General features: G+C 38.8%; 1 protein-coding gene across 3 annotated transcripts in view; it reads left to right on the top strand.

Moving 5' to 3' along the window:
• Positions 1–3,905: 3,905 nt before the first annotated feature.
• The window catches only part of MAPK9 (mitogen-activated protein kinase 9), an 18,014-nt gene continuing 982 nt past the window's right edge, over positions 3,906–20,937 (top strand). For 2 of the 3 annotated variants that reach the window (XM_010158420.1, XM_010158421.1), the window contains exons 1-10: positions 3,906–4,083; positions 8,730–8,859; positions 10,044–10,102; positions 10,744–10,882; positions 12,895–13,060; positions 14,262–14,333; positions 18,279–18,461; positions 19,378–19,502; positions 20,019–20,082; positions 20,596–20,667. In XM_010158420.1, the coding sequence (XP_010156722.1) occupies positions 3,962–4,083; positions 8,730–8,859; positions 10,044–10,102; positions 10,744–10,882; positions 12,895–13,060; positions 14,262–14,333; positions 18,279–18,461; positions 19,378–19,502; positions 20,019–20,082; positions 20,596–20,667 (1,132 nt within the window). In that variant the 5' untranslated portion in view covers positions 3,906–3,961. Of the gene's footprint in view, positions 4,084–8,729; positions 8,860–10,043; positions 10,103–10,743; positions 10,883–12,894; positions 13,061–13,965; positions 14,038–14,261; positions 14,334–18,278; positions 18,462–19,377; positions 19,503–20,018; positions 20,083–20,595; positions 20,668–20,937 lie in introns of all 3 variants that reach the window. The other variant, XM_010158422.1, reaches the window with a different exon arrangement.

Genomic DNA, 20,937 nt, shown 5'->3' with positions numbered 1-20,937 from the left:
CGGCAAGTCCCCCCGTCCTGAGAGGGTCGAAGGGAGCGCGGCCGAGCGGGGGGACAGGCCCCCGCTGCGCTGCCCCTCTCCATGCGCCGACAGCGAACTTGAGCTGCCTGCTGAGCTCAAGCGGTTTCTCAGCAGAAGTTTTAAAAGTCCGAAGTGCTTTTGCTGTTACATAATTTTACGACAGCGTCACTGGTTACAGCAGATGCACGTTTAAACTTTTCCCCTCTTTCTACCAACTTGCCCTAGCAGGGGTGCAGAGATAGACCCAGTGTCTGTCTGCAGCCTGTTTTCAACAGCTGAATGATACTATAACAGGCAGTGGGTTAAATCTTTGGTCAGTAATAGTTTGGGTTGCTTAAAGAATAAAAGTCGACTTTTTGAAGAGCTAAATGCCTACGGAGTACCTCTGAAATCCGCTCTAACGGGTTGGCGATACTCGCTACTGCCTTGTAACAGATTGCTCAAGGGTTGTGAGCAGAGGAATAGGAAGTAACTCGCTGTGATTTTGTGGTTGGGCTCGTACCTGTTGATATAGCTTGCTGTAAAGATAAGGAAAAAACCCACGCTGGCACTACTGGAAAACAGCCCTTCAAAGAGCACACCTGAATTTGAAGTGCATTTGCACTTCAGGTGTGTAAGAGAATGTGGGGGGAGACTTTTTCCACATAATTTCCATTTTTTTCTTTCATAAAAGTGTGTATATATATATGTTCATCGTCTGCAGTAGAATTTTAGCTTGAGATTTAAAAATCAAACTAAGTTTCTTGATGTTCTTATGCTTCGTTGTTAGTAACAACACTTCTGTTACCAAAACAACCCTGGGAATGTATTCCCATCTGCTGCAACCTGTTTCTTTCAGAAGATTTGACTTGAAGATATCCAGAGGACAGATCTGGTTAATAATTAAGTTGCCATTGCAATAAATGCCTTTTGGGGAAGTGACTGTTTAATCAGTATGTATGCTATAGTGCAGTTGCTTTCAAGTCCTGAAAATTTCTTAGTGGAATTCTGTATAACAACTCGTGAGCCTACTGATGGTATGTTTGATGTGTTGGTTGTTTTTCTAGTTATGGGTAATGCTTAAAAACAGCTCCTGTAGGTCCTGTCTGTGATGTGCTCAGTCAGCTTTGTGATTCTTAAATTTCCCCGTTTGTCCAAGCAAGTTTTATTTAAAAAAAATCCAAACCCACTCAGTTTATACGCATCTTGTGCATGCTCTAAAATAGAAAAACATCTTGAAACATTGTGATTCAGTACATTATTGTGTTATCGTTAAGAAGGATGTTTGCTGACCATCCTGTGACTTTTACATTTGCAGCTGGTCCTGTTGGTGCAGCTGCAGCTAGGAGGCCATAAGTGAAAATTTGTATTTCGGAAATGGAAACAATGCCTACTTGCAAAAAATTCCTGAATAGGAGTATGTTAGCTGGAGCGATGAATCGAATTATTTCAGGTAGGAGAGTAACAGCTCAGGATTAATTTGCCAGATACACATTTCCCTTGAGCAATGGGAAATCCATTGTTCTTCAACGGCCCCCAAAATAGATTGTCTGAAGTTCTGTGAACACCTACAGTCCCTAAGCACCTCATTTTACGTTAATGGTTATGTCCAAAATAATGTGTGTCTCGATGCTTCCAAGCAGTTTGCAGCCCAAGTAAAAATCAGAGCTCAGCTTGCTTTTCTTCCATGTTCTATGGAGAGGTGAGGTACTTAGCCAGGCGAATTGCAGAGGATGTCAGAGTATGTAGAACTTGTGTGTTGTGATGCTTAACTCCCTCTTTGGGTCCTGTCTAAAGAGCTTGTCCCATCTCTCAATTATTTTTGAAAGATGGCTTTGTACAGACAAGGTTTCTTAAAGGTCGGGTTTCTCTGGGTCAGGGTAACTTCCTTCTCCCCTACTTCTTGATCTGTTACAGAGACGTGTTTTGTTAACCCATGAAGAGGTACAGCATAGTTCTTACAGAGCTAACGAGTTCAACTTGATTCCCAGCTTATGTAAAATCTGTAGTTTTTAGTTTTGCTCTGCCTTTTTTGAGACATAGGATCTTTACCTTCCAGCTGTTCCTTTCTTCCAGTGTATGAAGATTCACTGGAAATATGATGGCTGCTCAGGGACTGATAAAAAATGCGGTTACCTCAGAGCTTTGGAGTAATAAAAAGGGTCACGAGGAAGAGGGTTTTTTCCCTGGGATGTAGGAGGAAAGGTTGAGAGCGCCTCTCTTGTCAGTGTTTTGGTCTCGCCTTAGTGTGAGCTGGCTGTGGAACTGCACCTGATTGTCCTTAAAAATATTGTAACTGAGATCTAATTCTCTTCCTCCGCCCTACTACTGCTGTGGCACAAAATTGCAGCTCACATTTTCCCTTTGCTGATCCTTTCTCCTCTGCTGTTTTCCCTTAAGCTTCTAAAAGGAAGTATCAAGTAAACTTACTGTCTAAATTGCTGGCAGAGTTGGCCAAGTTCAGTATGTATTTCTTAAAATGCTGCTTAGATTTTGAAAAACTAGAAGGTAAAAGGGACTGTAGATATGAGAATCCTTTAAGACTAACCATTACCAGTTCAGCTTAAACCCAGTCTGTATTAGGTTTTGTAGGTGTTCTGCCTGTTTGACTTGCAGATTTTTTGGAGTTCACCTGCTGGCCTAAGCCATGAAGAAGATGCTGCGCCTAGGAAGAGAGATTTGTAATTCTTGATGCAACCTGATGCTGCTTGTGTGGCTGTATGCCCCTCAAGGATGGACTTCTGGGTTGCTTTTGGGGCTTTTCAGTTTTGCAGTGGCTCACAAATATTCTGTAGGCCGGTGAAGAGAGAGAGACCAACTGCTCTTTCCTTAGCTGAGAGATGTCGCACAGGCTGGGGGTTAGGACAGCCGCTCCGGGGGAAGGTGATCCGCTTACTCGGCCATAATGACACTGTCCATCATAGTGAATGTGAAATGAAGAATTGGAGAATGTTAGAGACCTCTTTGGTAATTACTGGGGTAATTTTCTTGTAGGGTTTGAAAGCAGGCTGGAGGCCCAGGAAAACTGGAGGTCTGTACTCTCGTGACCATAGCACTTTAGAGCTAACAAGGTTTAGTCCATTACCTTGCTCTCCGATGTCATTACCTACCTCTAATTCATTCTTGATGGGTGGATATAACTCATCCTCTATTATGGCATGAAAGGCTCTACCAAACCGTAGCACAAACCTCTAATTCTTGTAGGACTGTAAGCACGCTAACTGACAGCGTGGGATGTTACGGTGCGTTAAAACGGAGGGCGAGCGGGTTGTGGTGGGTATGGATCAGGGAAGGGTTGGCTGGCTGACACCTGCTTGAAATTTCCTACTGAATTGGTTGAAAGGAATGTTGGAGAAACTGCAGCAGCCATGGGGATTTTGGGGCAGTTGTTTTGTTTCAAACCTGTTTTGCAGTTGTAATCAAGTCTTTTATTAAAACCCTGTTTGTTTCTACGTCCATGGACTCAGTGGGTTTCTGCTGTTGCTTTTATCTGGGTTGTCAGTGTTTAAAAGACATCGTTTATGATTTTTTTTTTTCTGTAATAGAGGGATTAATACAGTCCTAGCACGTAGCAGTAGTTCTGAGTTAGGGAGTAGCCTTCAGTGAGGAGAGTGAGGAGTTGGATTTTGGTGGTTTTGTTTGTTTTTACAGTTGTTTACTTAGCGGCTTTTTGTTTTAGGGGTTGGAATAGAAACATGCATTCACTTAAAGCTGTGAAGGCTGTAATTATTTGCTGTCTGTCTGCGAGTATTTTTTCATTAGCAGTGGTAATACACAAAGTTGAAAGAATGCTTATTTAATGGTATGCTGTTGAAAAATTCATGTGTATTGAAATATGTATATTTTCCATCTTGTCTGCCTGAAATTAGCGAGAGATTGAACGTTTGTTTTCTTTCTTTTTCTTTAAGATCTTGAGAGCTTTACCAGGTCCTTGAGAGAGAAAACTACATGACACTACACCATGAGTGACAGTAAATGTGACAGTCAGTTTTACAGTGTTCAAGTTGCAGATTCAACGTTCACTGTACTAAAACGTTACCAGCAGTTGAAACCCATTGGATCAGGGGCACAGGGCATTGTTTGGTGAGTAATAAATACTTAATTTAAATATAAAGCTATAAATATAAATTCAGATGCATTGCTGATAGGGGTGCCAAAATGTCAAATACTGATGGTAATTTTGGTCTCTTGCTACAGGGTTATGGACTAAATAAATGCTAAAACACCTGCTTTCAAAAAGTTCCTGTGCAAAACTATTTTTGTTTTGTTTTTAGGGAAAACTAATATTTTCATAACTGCATAAATTAAAACGGTCAACAAATTTCTTTCTCATTAACCACTTTATTTTTGTTTCTAGTTCTCACATTCCCCATGTAGTCATGATACTGCAGTGTAAGGTATGACAATACGGTGGTGAGAGATTCTGGGTTTTACTCGTTTCTTCATCATGGCCCCCTTTTTTCCCCCCCTTTTATTCCCAATCACTCCTGTCCATTTCTAGGAGCCATCAATGCAGTGCCTTGCCATTAACTGGCAGGATGAGGCAAATCAGTGTCATTGTCATTCCATGGATTAACCAGAAAGGGATGCTGTGTGAGGGGTTGGGCTGGCCAGCTCTTCCGTGGTGTGTCACCTCAGCTATGTGTCCAGCCTCCACTGGCCCAGGACGTGAGAGTCGTTAGTCTGATCCTGAACCTTAGTCTCTTGTATGGCACCACACCTCTGGGCCAGCTCAAGGTAAACACTTTCAAATGTTTTGTTAGACTGCAGCAATCCTTTCTACACGACTTAGTGCCAGCCCGTATTTTGTTGGGCAAAACTTACTTGGTAACAGCAGAAATGTTTATTGATGCATTTTTACAATTCCATACACAGGGGTGCGGACAGATATGCTCAGGAACACTCTAATATTAGATTTAATCACAGCACGTGGTGGGCTGTTCGTGCTTTAAATCCAATCTGCAGTTTCTCTTCATCTATAAATTCTGCAGAATAAGTGTGATGACTCATGTGTTGTGAACAACTCTTTATACAGCACCTGCCCATGTCTTTTGGGCCTTTTCATAACCGAAATAAGTTTTAAATAGAGGAAAAGAGTGCATTTTTGTGATGACGTGCCTTTATTTTTTAATTATTTAGATACCCCTATTGCCCTGAAAAATAAGCAAAATGAGAACATCCTATTTCATTTTTCTTGAGTGGGTTGAGTGATGACTGGATAGGCGTGCTGGATCTTGTTAGTGTTTGGGTAAGGTCGAGTTTAGTGCTAACACTTTCCTGGTGTAAATATTCTTAGTTATGCTTGTTCTAGATGGCAGGCAGGAGTTCAGGGTGGTTGTAAGTGTTCCTCCTTTCATTAGAAGTAGTGCATTGCTCTATGATTTAAAATAGGTGTCTGCTTCAAAATGAAGTTTATGGTATTGTTAAGGTCAGCGCTTTGGGAGGAAGAAGGAATTACCTGATTTTTTGACTTGTTTTGAGAATACTTGATGCATGGAACAGCAGAGTGAAAGATTGCATAAATTTTTATCTTTATTTGAAACATCCAAACGCTATGTCCTTGTTAAAGAAGGGGGAAAAAATCTTAATTTCTCCTAAAATTCCTTGTAGTACGCAAAAGAAAGATATGAAATACTAGGATGTAAAATGTAAAAAACTGAGTGCTATCCTGTCATGTTTGGCTGGAACAATTGTCAAGTCAGTAGTGTGAAATGCAGATGTCATGCTTTTTTATCATCCAGTGTTTAACATAAAAATCAGGATAACGATTTCTGGAGTTTTGTGAGTGGGTGGTGTTTATTGATGAGAAATTTTGAATACCAGGTGTGTCACCTCAGCTAGGAGAGGTCTGAATTTGGCTTTTTTTTTCTCAAAATATGAATTAGGAACTCCATTTGTATTGCCTCTGCTTCATTTTTTCTTTAAAATTTAGGGAAATAAGTAGTTTTGAAGATACATACTTGGAAAAAGAGGTGAATGAAAGCTCTAGGAAGATGAGAAAAGAACGGAGTTGTTACGTAGAGGGTATTGCTAGCTCTCACTGCAAGCAGGCTAGGAGAGAAACTGGATATACCTTTTGTATTTTATATACAAAGGACACTTGTATACATGACTTCCCATACTTCTTTGTTCTGAAGAATTAATACATTTGAAGTCTTATGATTTCTTTAGGACTGAATAGTCACTTGCACAAAATTATTCTTTTGAAATAATTTTTGTCTTCAGTTTCTTGCCATCCTGTCTTTGATTTTGTAAATTTTCTAGTGAAACTGATTTTTCTGTCCCAGCAAATTTCTTTTGCCTTGCAGTGCAGCAAACCCATGATCGTATGAATAGCAACAGTTTTGCCTGCCTTTAACTTCTCTTACAGTAAGAAACAGTTGGGATGAGTTTGTTGCTACTTGTGAACTCCCGTTTTGGACAGTAGAGGAGGAGTTAGTGAAGGGGAACTGCAGAGCAAGAATCCATAGTAGTCGCGTATTGCAGTTCAAAGCAAGGGCCTACAGAAATGAGATTTCCTGCTATAATTTAGGTCATAATGCCTTAATTTTATAGTGTCTATGGCATCGCTACTCAGTATTAAATGTTCACTCAAGGTGCAAAACTATCACAAGTGCAGTGAAGACCCTACTGGGGTTCACTAGGATCAAATTGGAATCGCTGTTGTACGGGGGATAGACGTTGGGATTCTCCCATGATGTCAAATGCTGAAATCGCCTATAGGCATTCTGCTGGTAGCCAGGGTGATAGGGTAGAGACTGGCAAATCGTTTTTCAAATCTGGGCCTGAAGCAGTTGCCATGATGCAGAATTTCCTCTTGAATTCAGAGGAGCAGGGATGGGGAAAGATCTTTAACGCCAGTTACATCCATGATTTGTTGTTGTTTGTTTATGTAAAATTACGTGATATGTAGAAGCATGATCATGGAAATAGAGGTGTTACGCTGTCTTTTTTCCCTAGGTGAATTAAATGAATGTATGCTCGCAGAGTTTTTTACATCTTTCTTTTCTTTTACCAGTCTGTTTTTAGTTATTCCCCATGGGTTGTGTGGGTAGTAGACAGCTTTTTTATTTGAGCTGCAATGTCGGTCACTCATGTAGATGAGCAAGACAAGAGGTTCAGGTGGAGTTCTTTGTGTGTGCTCAGTGAGCCTTGATGTATACCTGACTTGTCAGATCACAAAGGGTCACTTCCCTTAGAATTGCTCCTTTGCTGCTGACCTGTGATCGACTGGAACAACTGATTCATGCAGACCCTGTTGGTTGATTTTTGTGCTAATTCCCAGGTGTAGTTAAACTTTTAAATTTATATTATACATCTTCTAGGTGACGTGAGTACTGGAACATCAGTGCTTTCATATTTGGGAAGAAAACAATTTCTCCAGTTGTCTGGCCAGTTGCCTCCCTCCCACTTTGTGTTTTGTTTTGCACAGACAAATGCTTTAAATCTGTGAGTGATTGTATCATATTTCACAGTACAAAGTTGAAATAAATGCTAGCAAGTTGTTAGTGCAAATGACACCTTGATTCAAATTTGGGACATGCCTTCAAGAAAACACATCTCATGAGTGAGCCCTGCTTTGTGGTGGCCTTGCTTTTCCCGTAGGGAAAGCAGTGACTCGATGCTGCTAAACTTCATATCATTTGAGTGGTGGTGTTAGCCCAGAGGAGCTGTAATTTTCTGTAAGAGTACTATAATAAGATGGTTCTCTTAAGCCTGGTATTGTACAGCTCTTCATGAGACAGGGAAGGAGCTCACAAAGAGCTTAATTGTGCTTGGAAAATATATCTGAATGAGAATTCTTTCCTAACTTAGGAAAGTAACTTTAAATGGGAATAGAGTAATATGGGAATCGTTATTTAAAACTGGAGCTATTTAAAGATCAGAACTCGTGAGTAGTATGTGGTATGAATTCATATATATTTTACCGAGTAGTCTGTGTGTTAATAATGAAGAATATTCCCATTTTAGTCTTGTTCTGGCTATACAGCTGATTTAGCTTTCGATTCTTACGGCTATTAAAGCAAGTTTACACCTGTACCTCAAACTTTGGAGGGAAAGAACAAGCACAACTGAAAAACAAGATAAAATTAATGGTCCTATTCACTTTTAAACTCTTGTATTGCTCCCTGCAATCTGAGTTTTCTGTATTTCTCACTTCTGTGGATTTTTTTCCCCAAAACCAGATGATGAATGTAATTTTCTGCTGGGCACTACAGTTGTTTATAACTGTAAACTGTGCATGGATAGGAGAGTATTGATACCAGCAGAATGGGTCGTAAGACATGATTGTGACTCTCCTTTAGGAAAGAGAAATTCCTGTTGCAAATACTAAATGATTTTCAGTCAGTAACAGTGTCTTAAATATACTCCACATATACAGATTAGGCAGCTGAAATTCTTTGTGATTTCAAATAAGCTTAAAATATTTTTAGATCTTGTAATTTTGAGTGTGAATCTTGAGTCAGCAGTTTCTGTATTAAGACAGAGGAGAGCAGGAAGACTTCTGATGAGTGTCAGTGGCTTCTGTTTTTAACCTATTTGTGTTTATTAAAGGATGTGTAGGTTTTAAAGGATGTTTATTTTCTAAATGAAAATTAGCATAAACAGCTTACTGGATATGCTTTGTCTCAAATCTTGATGTCTTTCCTCACTCCTGTCTCCCTTTTGCCCCCTCCTCTCCCTCAAACAGACTTCAACTTAAGTTGTTTGTCTTTGAAAACTTCTAGTGCTGCATTCGATACAGTCCTTGGAATAAATGTTGCTGTAAAGAAGCTGAGTCGTCCTTTTCAGAATCAAACCCACGCAAAAAGAGCTTACAGAGAGCTTGTTCTTTTAAAATGTGTCAATCACAAAAATGTAAGTTTGGCTTTATGTTTTTCTCCTTTGTTAGTGTAAGTTTTCCAAAAGGCTCAGAATTTGCTTTCTTACTTGCTGCTAGTAACCAAATTAATGGAAAAACAGTGAGAGAAAGACTGGAAAGATGTGCTGTGGGTTGTGCATTTCTCCACAATGTGCGGTTAAGTTCTTGGCTGAGCTGTTTGGAGGATGAAGTGCCAAGAGGAGGTTTTTGCTGCGTCGTTGGTATAGGTTTACCATCGCTGTCAGCCCAACAGAGCTGGCCTTGCAGCCTTGCTGTGTTGCATTTGCCTTTTAAGCCATACTGCAGCAAAGCCTGTTTGGCAGTGGGTTTGGCTCTTTTTACTGCACTGTAGTTAAATCTTCTGAGCTTATGCAAGGTTTTTATTAAATACAGTGTTTAATTGGTGGGGTTTTCAGGGGTGCAGCACTACCTGACAATTTATTGGTAAACAGAAGAGAAATACTATGGACAGTACACACGTATTTTAAAATCCTTGAACCTTCTAAAATAACAAGCCTGAATGTCAATACTTGAACGTTGAAGTACAAGAATATAAGGTTTATGTGACTGTTACGTTCCAGTATTAACATGAACTAGAAACACTGCTGATGGTTGAAGCTGTGCACTCAGATCTCAAACTTTCTGGAGCTGATTAGCCTTTTAGGATTGAATTTTTTAAGTAAGCTTTTGTTGAGGTCCAGAAGCAGCAGAATAAAAGCAAGGTGGTTATTAAGAATGGCAGTACAGCAGTTTTAGCAGTTCTTCTAGAAATAGTACATCATAATCTTAAGCTTAATGTGGGGCACCTCTGTGTACATGTTGTTGGACAGCCTTGGCTAAAATTCCGTGCACAACGTGATTTAAAATAAGAGATTATTCTTTACGGGGGAAAAAGGATATATTTCAGGTGCTGCGGAGGGAGATAGAAGGTGTCCTATAACTTTAAAAAGAACAAAAGTGGTTTTGTCTTGCCTTAGCTCCTTTGGCATACATGCTGCAGTTTTGAACTATTTCTGAATTGGCAGTTTTTCAGCACATGTGAATTAAGTGAAGCCAAGTAACATTCGAGCTGTGTATAGTAACAGTATGCATTTGATTTTTGAACAGTAACTTCTTCAATACTGGATTTTTATGTGAATTAAAGCTGAAGTTTCTTCTAATGTTTATTTTTATTTTATAGATAATTAGTTTATTAAATGTATTTACACCACAGAAGTCACTAGAAGAATTTCAGGATGTGTAAGTACTAGATTTTTGTTCTAATCTTCCTGACCTGGCCTAAGCCCTGGAGCTGTATTTCCAGTACCCTACAGACTTCACCTGGTGAAAACTATAGGTCGAATTTAGCCTTTAATTAGTCCTTATTTCTAAATTTCTTTAAGAAAGACAAAGACAGTTGTATCACTATACCCATGAGATGGGAGTGGGAAATAATAATTAAAAAAAAAAAGGTTCTTTACCTTTTATTCATCTGTCTGCCGTACTCTGCTGATTGCATATGCATCTGGTTTGTGCGAGTTTTCCTTTAGCTAAGCAAGTCCCCTCAAGATAATAACTTGGTCTGGATAACTGATACCATTTTTTTGCCATACCAGTTGTGTTAGCACAACAGTATTTTTGGCCTCAGCTAAGAACAGAATATACTTCTTTTTTTATGCAAGCTTGTGGCAATTGGTCTAGAATGGATTCACGGTGATTTAATAGGTGGGGTATTCGTAGGTTCCAGTGAATGTGCTGTTGCAGTTTGTGAATGGGCTTCATGGGTAAATGGGGGGTTGCCTGTGTCTGAAGCAGGTGATGCTTTAATCTGAAAATGAATTGCTGCTTCCTACAAAAAGTAAGACTTGAGTTTTCTTATTACTTTCTTTTTTGTGCTTTAGATATTTGGTTATGGAGTTGATGGATGCCAATTTGTGCCAGGTTATTCATATGGAATTGGATCATGAAAGGATGTCTTACCTTCTTTACCAAATGCTATGTGGTATCAAACATCTCCACTCAGCTGGTATCATCCACAGAGTAGGTAGTATTAGATCATTAACAATACTCTTTATGAATGCACGTATTCCTATGAAATGGGGGAAGGCAAGGGGCTGCTATTCCATAAGTTTATTTCTTTCATAAGAATTCTATTAAACTTGAAGATTGTTTCTAGTTCAAAGATAAAAACTGTATTATAAACAGAACTCAGATCAGGTTAGCCCTCTGGATTTAACTAATGCTGAACTCACTGAAAGATAAAATGTGCCTGTGGACCTTTCAAGTTACTGAAGAATGAGTCTTTAAAATGTAATATTTATTTCTTAAATATCTCTATCCTTGGAGATATTCAAAAGCTGGCTGGATATGGGCCTGGGCAACTGGCTGTAGGTGGCCTTGCTTGAGCAGGAGGGTTCAACCAGATGAGCTCCAGAGGTCCCTTCCAACCTCAACCGTGCTGTGACTCTGAAAAGCAAAGTCTGTAAATGATCGGTATTTCAAAGTCCTGTGCAGACTTCATATTTCTCTCTGCATCTGTTCTGCCCTTTTTTTTTTTAATTTAATTTTATGACTAGTCCGTTTAATGGTTCTGCTTGTTTCCTGTTCCTTTAATTTTCTTCCCCTACTTCCTGCACATGCTTGCCTTTTAAATTTCTTTTTTGCCTGGTGGCTGTAAAACTCTATCCAGTTATAGTGTAATGTGCTTTTTTTTTTTTGATGTTTCAATCCATAAACATAATAGAGAAGCTGTATAAATTACAACAGATCGACTTCCTTTCTTTGCAGAAAAACCCTACTATGAAAATCCTGTGGTGTTAGCAAGGAAGTTTATATATAGTTAGCCAAAGTCTGTGTCCAGGTAGTCTTGGTACTGGGCTTTCCTGAAGTTATGGTGTGAGGTGTGTAAGAGGCTGTAGGCGGGGCTGGAACTCCAGCAGAACTCCATGTGACGTGTTGACATTGATTTGGAGCTAAAGGGGAGACACGGTTTGCTGAGAAGTTTGAGTCTTGGGAGCCAACAGAGATACCGGCAGAACTGATACTGGTTGGACAGGAAAATGGGCAATGAGAGGAACTGTGAACAGCTAACCAGAGGTGTGAACTTAGTGAAATGGAGAAGCTGAAGTGGTGGGTTGGTCTGAGACCAAAACAAAATTACCTTTCTGGAGTAGAAACTCTTGATTAGATTGAGAGATTTGGGTTTGAAAAAAAAACAAGCTAGGGAAGGAGCAGAGCTGGGAGAGTTCAGAAGGAATGGCATAGTAGGAATTGCATCTAGAAATTGGAGCCTGTGACCAAGCAGAGTAAATTCAGTAGAATCCTGCAGATTCATTGCCTTGCTGAAACACTCAAACCCATGTGAACTATTTGCATGTCCCCATCTCCTTCAAGAAAAGGAAGTTCAGTACCTGAGAACATGGTTTGTGTGGTTGAAACTGTCGAGCATTTGAGCAGAATTAAATGTACTGTAGTTCAGCTACTTCTGATACTTTGTGAATAAAACCTAATTATTCTCGTTTTTCCCTAACTGTATTCCTTTGCATGCAATAATGACTGTTCCCACGAGGCATATCTCCTAGATTATTTTATTTTTCTCCACTCATTGGATAACTACATCCTAATTCTGTGAGATTTCCTAATGCAGGTGGCCTCTCTGTCATTAACAAATACACTTATGCTTTGTGTGTTGGGTTGCTCCTTTACCTACACTTGACTAATTCATGGTGTTTTCCCTGAACGTTTTAGCTGTGCAGCTTTTAACTTGTCTCTAGTTTGTGTATAAATAAGCAAATAAATCAGAGCAGGAATATGCCATTGTTAACGAGGTGAATTGGTGGCATATATTGATGGTGGACCTACACTTGACTAATTCATGGTGTTTTCCCTGAACGTTTTAGCTGTGCAGCTTTTAACTTGTCTCTAGTTTGTGTATAGAGCAGGAATATGCCGTTGTTAACGAGGTGAATTGGTGGCATATATTGATGGTGGAGGGGTGTGGGTGTATTATTCTGTAGATTGATCCTTCCTTAACTGAAGTAATCTCTTGGTAGGATTTGAAACCCAGCAACATAGTAGTAAAATCAGACTGTACGCTCAAAATCCTTGATTTTGGACTGGCAAGAACAGCATGTACTAACTTTATGATGACTCCATATGTAGTAACACGGTATTACAGAGCACCAGAGGTTATCCTTGGAATGGGATATAAAGAGAACGGTAAGTTGCTGGGGTAACGCTTTGAATCTTTGGTCTAAAGCTTATCTGTCTCGGAACATAACAGCTTTAAAAGGGGGAGGGAGGGCTGTTTTCCCCTTCTCTTGTCTGTCATTGGAAAGAACAAAAATTGCACTGTAATAATTTTGGAGAACATAGTAGTTTTCTGCTCTGTGTGCCTGTCTCCATTTAACATGCACTGCTCCCTCTCCCCTGCTATTGTTATATCTTTTCATGTGTTATCCTGTTGCCATTTTTTTAATTTACAAAAAACTGGTTAGGCACCTATGCTGGATGATATTAAAAAAAATAACCATCAATTTATAAACAATAAACACATTGTTCAGTGCGATTTTATTCTGAAGCATCTTTGGACAGTCTGTCTGCTTTTATGTCTCTGATAATTAAAATCTGTTTCAGATCCCTGTCATAAACTATGCCTTATACCCTCCTAAATCTGCACAGTGCTCAAAGAGGCTGGGTGTTACGTTATTAAAAACTACACAGCAATAATATACATTGAATGTTCAGCCAACAAAATTGCTGGCAAGGAAATTGTCCTTGACTTGTGTTATTGGGGGGTTTACCTGCTGATTTTTTATTAGCTGAGGAGTAATAAACTGCCTCCTCTGGGCTTCTATGCTAGTACGTCTTCTCGTAATACGAGGGACTCGCAGGACCTTGCTGGGCCACTGACTGTGCAAAAACCTTTCATTAATGCACGAGGCAGCTTGTTGTAGAGCAGGTGCTGATGTGGATCAGAACTTCGGTAGAGGCTGTTATGGATGGGACAAAAATAAATTACCTGCAGGACTGTAGGAATACAGTATGCACTTACAAATAAATAATTGTGGTATTTTAAAAAACCTCTTTAATCTTTTGTCCTTGTTGCACCTAACATTTGATAGTGGATATCTGGTCTGTTGGGTGCATTATGGCAGAAATGGTCCTCCATAAAGTCCTGTTTCCAGGAAGAGATTGTATCCTTCACGGTTGTTTCAGAAATGTAGACACTGATTATATTTTACAAAATGCTAATGAAATTTAGCAACAGTCAGTTGGTGTTGATAGGATTGAAAATTCATGTTGGCAGTTTGGTTTTCCACATTGTTGTGTTTTACTGTAGATACTAGATGGTTTTGTTTGTTTTCCTCACTTTTGTTCATGATACTTCATAATTTGATCATTTCATTTTTACTTTCAGTTGATATCTGGTCAGTTGGGTGCATCATGGGAGAATTGGTGAAAGGTTGTGTGATATTCCAAGGCACTGATCGTATCCTTCCCTAGTCATCCTTGAATCCCCTTCCACTTCCAACAGAAACAATTATTTTGATCTGTATAAGTATAAAAACATAAGCAATATTTTCAATAATATGTTTTAATAGATCTGCTGTACTATTTGAAATTAGTGTCATTAACCAAATTGTTGAGCTTTCCATTTTATTTTCTTAGTAGACTATATTTAATGCAACTTTTACTGGTTGAATCCATAAGAGCTTCAGCTTTTGTAGCTGAAAAGAGGATACTGTTAGACTTAAAAAATAAATAGCAGTAAGTATATTTTCTTACTCTTGTTCTTTGTAGATACGTGTTATAAGCAAAAGCCTACAAAGTTACTTTTTTCCTGTGCATGGATTTTGCTTACTATTTGTTTGAACAGTAGACTTTTTTTAATTGTACGGTTTTTTGAGCTGCAGTCAGAATTCTTTCTTGCTTATTAACCCTTGCTGGACAGCAGTGTCCTAATGGCAAGCACACTGCATGAGTAATGTGTTTATTACTATTATTTATTATAATAAGAAAACATTTTTCTTTTTGGATTTTTTTTTCCCATTCTATGAAAACTTTATTTTGGGCTTACTTTTTCTACAAGATTGTTATTCCTCCCGCCAATATTTTTGACCCAGATTTGTCTTTAATAAAATTCTGCTTTCTTGAATGACAGTTATTGTAGGAAATTTTACTGTATTAAAACCAAGGAAAACACTCATACATATGTTTCCATGCCTTAGAGGTTGGAAATCTCAGTGACAACATCACTGGATCACAAACGAGTCTGTATGTTGTGTTAAGTGAATAAAAGTGATCATTTTAAAAAGTAAATGCTCTTTGAAGATTCAAAATATTTCCCTAGAAACAAAGTTAAAATATTTGACTCGTTACCAAGTTCTAGTTATAAAAATTGGAGGAAAGCCAATTTCATCCTTTATAAATAATACCTGGTGTAGTAACAGTGATGTAGGACTGGACATTCAAAATTTGCCAGTAAATAAATAGAATGCAGGCAGGATTAAACCACAGTTGCCAGTTACAGCTGTACGTCGGAAGAAGCTATAGCTACTCACAGCCCAAGATTTTGAAGGAAGTATAATGTTTTTGCTTGTCAGCAAGGAAAAGTTGAGTCCACGACTAAAATTACCACGGCCCTGTTCAGGGTTACCTATGTATCTTGTAGAGGAGGACTTTCAATTTTAATGCTAAATTTCATGACACTAATCTTCAACAGTTGATCATGCATTATTTAGTAGTACAAATGATTAATTGTTAAACAAGTCTTTTTGTTTTCCACCTTTCTTCCTTTCTATACTTATTGTTTTACTTTTTGAAGCCTTCAAACCAACCTAACACAATTCTTCATGTATGTTGTATGTCTTTCACCTGCATGTTAGCATGGGCTGTTTTGATTTATTCATGAATAAATGAAGGAAATTTTGTCCATACTTGTTGAATCTTCCAAGTTACCGTTTGTGGTTCTCTGGAGGCCACTCAAGCTCCACCAGTCCGTGTTCCAAGGAGTCTCCTCCCCCCGGTATCTTACTGAAGTGCGTAGCTGTGCTTACAGGGTTTTTTACTTAAAAGACTTTCAGTTCTCTTTAATGTGAACTGCTGGTAACTGTGGGTGGTGTTTAAACTTTTCCTGAGCGATAACTGCTTCCGTCAGATCGTCACTTTGGTTTACCTTCAGCTGCAGTTGCCTAATGATGTACCCTTGACTATCTGCAGGAAAACTTACTCTTAGCCTCTGTAGTTTGTTTTTTCCCATATGGTCGATGGGAATTGCGAGGATACTTGGTAGTCTGGCTGGAATGAGGTGCATCCATCCTCGCGTTGCCAGGCGATGGATGCACGGAGCCGGAGCCTGACGGGAGCTGTGGAGGATGAACAGGGGGCTCTTAGGGTTAGTGACCCGAGTTACTGTCGTTGCTGTTGCACTGGAAATGAGAAATGTAGAAAACCAGGCAACGTAGATACCCAAGGTGAAATTGTGGAAAGTCTAGCAGCACAGGGCTGTTTTTAATGCTCTCTCTGTCCAGGTGGTGCAGGAAACTAATTAAAAAGAAAAAAATGAGGGGTTATTTACTTTGTTGTGATTGTTAGGACTCTGTTTTCAACTTCTTTTCTTCCCGAGTCCCCAAAAGTAGGTGGATTTGGTTGGCATGGGCTGAATGTCTGGTTACTTTTGACCCTGAGGTCACTAGAACAGGGAAGGTAGCTTTGTCTGCAAGTTGCAGGGTTATTCGTGTAGCATGCTCTGCGTGCTTTACATTGAAATTAAGGTTTTCTCCCACTGGGTTTCTGCGAAGAGGCTTAGTTTATTTAAAGTCCAACCCTATATTAGGGATTTTTTTTCTTTTTCCAATTTTCAGAATCTTTAAAGCACTTTGAAGCAATCCAACTGTGATGTTTGTTTTTCCAGTTTTAATTACCGAAGTGGGATAGGTCATTAAGTTTTTCTGCCTTGTGATAGACTGGACTCTGATTTGATTAGCTCTCTAACCACATGGCTGTTACTCAGAGAAAAAGCATCTTCTTGAATCTAGATTGGTGGAGTTCTCACAAAAATCAGTTTTCCATCTAGGAACAAAATTTCCTGATCTATGTTAAAAGTTTCTTTCTATGTGCTTTGTTTTAGCATGAGAGTTAACATGGACTTCTTAAGTTTAATGTAGTTTTTCCACTGCAGTGTATTCAATAAGCAAATATAATTTTCAATCTTGGTATCAGGAGTCTAAAGTCGTAGCATGAAGCAGTGACTATACATAGGTTTCTGGTTTTATTCTTGGCACACTAACTGAAGTAAAAGCACCTCCGTGTTTTTTAAATACATTTTAAGTTAAAGTGCAGCAGATTGGTTGTTTTGTTACAAAATCTGTCTGTGATAATGGATGGGTTGAAGTGCTAGATCATTAATTTTTAGCTATGAATGTTTGCGAGGTTGATGATTAGACTCTGCTGCAATTGCACATTTTTTTTTATCAGGAGAACTGTAAAGTGTAAACCTGAGTAAACTTAAATATCAGGAATACTAATGCAGTGTCTTCTCAGTGTGATAAATGAGCCTTGTTATCCCGACTAGGCTTGTTCAGAGCAGGCTCTGATGTCTCTGTAACAAGTGTCACCATGTCGAGGGGAAGTGCCTTCACTTAAAAGGAGGAGAAGGGACAGTCCAAAAGAAACATGAGGCACAATTTCGATTTGTGGCTTGTAAATGCGATTCCTATAAAATATCTAAATTTGGAATTTAACACCAGAGTAGTCTTGGAGTATTACCGCAGTTGATACACTTTCACAAAAGAAACCTGCTAAAAACCTACAGGAGTCTGGATTCAGTGTTCAGAACTCCTTTGAACCTTTTCTGAAGATGATAATTACAACAAAACCTCCCACCATCCAACCAATTCCCCCCACCCTCCCTCAGTGCTACAACCCAAAGCTTAATTTCCTTAAGAAACAGACACAAAGTTCCTTTCTTCGAATGGGATGTAGTTGTGCTCGAGGTTTGCTTTCATGTATTCTTCCCTACCTTCAAGAATCTTTATTGTTGGTGGTATTATGCTGTGCTTGAGAAGGTTCAACAGCAGCCTTTCTCTTGTGGCCATATAGTTGCTTTGCTGTGGATACAATGGCCAAATAATGCTTCTTTTGGAATTATTGCTTTCAGTAATACCCAATAGATAGCAATTAGCAAAAGATACTTAAGCATAATGTGTTGTGCAGCATTTCTAGCCTGTCCTTAAGATTACCAAATCTGAGTCTTTATTTTTATATTAATGTAGCTTTTTGCATGGCAGCTGAGAATACTGTTGATGCTAGAATGAAGTTCATATTTGTGTCCTTTGTTTGAGCTTTCATTAACTCTTCAGACTTCTGTAAGTGATATTTTTGTATAGTGCAGACTTCAAATTCTTCAGCTGATTTTCCTAAAGATATGGTGCAGATATTGATCAATGGAATAAAGTTATTGAACAATTAGGAACACCATCAGCAGACTTCATGAAGAAACTACAGCCTACAGTGAGGAATTATGTAGAAAACAGGCCAAAATATCCTGGTATTAAATTTGAAGAGCTCTTCCCAGACTGGATATTTCCATCAGAGTCTGATCGTGACAAGTTAAAAAGTAAGGCATGGTTTTTTTTTAAAAATGTTAATTTAAAATGTCTGTAGTACACTTAATTTTAAAAAAATCTAGTATAAAATGCTTATTGCAATAGATGTCACCATTAGAAGCTGCATATGTTCTGTTTCTTTCATTTATGATGTGTCCTGGAATCTTCGTAGTAGTCATTAAATACAGAACTATTTCCCTGTCCCCAGTGTTCTGTTGAATTCCTTAATTCTAGTAATTTGAATAAGATTTGTCACTTAACAAGTATTATTTTCAGAGAACATTTATGGAGCTTATTTGTAATTAGGTTTTTCTAGTTGATGTGTGCATATAATTCACTTTGGCTGCACTTAGGGTTAAGATAATTACTGGTAAAATAATGATACACCTTATCATATGGTCAAATATATATATTTTTTTACGTAAAACTTGTTACAGCCTATTTTATTATTACAGTAATCGTTCAGACAGAACTGTCAGTGAAGTGCCACAGCAATAATGGGTAGCCAGTTATTGTGCAGTAGCACCTTCAAAAGAAAAACAAATTTGATATTGCAGAAATTGGATCATCAGTGTACCAAGATGTATTTTTAAAAGCTCATTAAAAATGTTTAGTGTGTTTTATGCTCAGTAGTTAAAATGAACTGTGACCCATGTAACAGCAGAACTGTTCCAAACTGAGGTTGGTTGGTGTCAGCTGCATGGTTTATTTTGTTTAGAAGCAACATAACATTTACACTGAAGGGGGTGGGACCTTAGTTCTTAAAAAAAAATGTAGCCATATAGGAAAGCTTGCATTTGTGGGCCTGTTCTCACAGTGAAATCTGTTACAGCGTATGTCCTACGTTCCCAGTATTCATTTTCTGTGTCAGACATTAAACTCTACAGCTCTATTCACATGTATGTTCTTTTCATTTTTACTTTCTAGCCAGCCAAGCTAGAGATTTATTATCAAAAATGCTTGTAGTAGATCCAGACAAGAGAATTTCTGTAGATGAAGCCTTACGTCATCCTTATATTACTGTCTGGTATGATCCAGCTGAAGCAGAAGCTGTAAGTTTGCGTTTAAAATCAGTTTTAAGATACCAGTTTAATAAAGAATGCCTTTAGTTTTAGTCAAGAGCATGCTGTGAACTCGTTCTTTGGCTAGCGAAAGGCACACGTAAAGCCTTCACATCAGTGTTAGGGGCAGACTCACCTGAAGAAAGCTGGAGTGGAGGTGATATCATTTTGAAAGTGGTTGTGGATAGTTCCTTTTACTTTACAGAAAGAGTTGCCTGATGGTGATAATCTATTGCTTTTTGGAAAGGGGACTTTCTCCAAGGCCTCATACAGCCTTACAGTGAGCTGGATTTTAGCTGAGGCTGTTAAACCTCTCTTCAGTGGGAGGCAGGACTTAAAAGCAGATTCTGGAGTTGTAAAATCAGTGTGTCTTTGAGGTATGGGGAATAGACTGCCAAAGGTGAAGGTAACAAAATGCTAGAATTGTCACTTTTAGTTTCTTCAGTTACAACTGTTTGTGTTAACCTGATGTAGTAGATACACTATAGACTTCCCTTTTCTTTGTAGCCTCCACCTCAAATCTATGATGCACAGTTGGAAGAAAGAGAACATGCAATTGAAGAATGGAAAGGTAAAAAGTGAGCACGACGAGTGACACTTATCGTAGTAACTTGTGTTATTCACGCGTAGCTCGCAGTACGCGTGTGCTGGGTTGGGGACGTGACGGGAGCCCGCTGTTCCAGTTATGCACTGCTGCTTCTGGCACTATGAATGGAAGCCAGGAATGGAAATATGTTCTATTTGGAGTGAATAGATATACATTTAATATTCTGAAGTCTGTTCAACAAAATGCTGCAGTTTTCATTTTGTCCTTCCCTTCCTCTTCAGTGTTTTGTTATTCCTAAGTGTCTGTAATCCCAATATGTTTTTCTTCCTGATAGAAAATTCTATGAAATAGAAACATGTGCCTCTTCTCAGTGTGCACTGTTTAAGCCATATCTCTTGACAATATTTACTAATCATTTGTTCTAGAGGTCTTAAAACAGCAAAAGAATGTACATATGTGAATTGTATACAAAGCTTCTGTTATCTTACTGTGGTTTTTCTGTCTCTTCTCTCATTCTTCCCACCCATCTCTCCTAAGAATTAATATACAAAGAAGTAATGGATTGGGAAGAAAGGAGCAAGAATGGTGTGGTAAAAGATCAGACCTCAGGTTAGTCATTGTTTCAGTAGTTCTCCTGTAACTGTGACACAGAGTGGTGCACTAGGGAATGAAGAAATCCTTAACAATCCAGGTAGGAAACACCTTTGGTGTTCCAGACTTGATCCTCAGCTGCCTTTGGAGAGCCATGTGCAGTAGTTTGTCGTCGTTAAGAAGTAAGTTCCTGGTGTGTCCAACACCCTGAGCTGCCTTCTCCCCAGAGGGCTCCAACATCAAATGAAATAAGTGATACCACGGTACATCGCCTGTTGTATTGATACC

The sequence above is a fragment of the Eurypyga helias genome, unplaced genomic scaffold, assembly GCF_000690775.1.
Source record: "Eurypyga helias isolate BGI_N326 unplaced genomic scaffold, ASM69077v1 scaffold15879, whole genome shotgun sequence".
Lineage (NCBI taxonomy): Eukaryota > Metazoa > Chordata > Aves > Eurypygiformes > Eurypygidae > Eurypyga > Eurypyga helias.
Note: the sequence above shows the minus strand (reverse complement) of the source record. Positions and strands in the feature narration are given on the sequence as shown.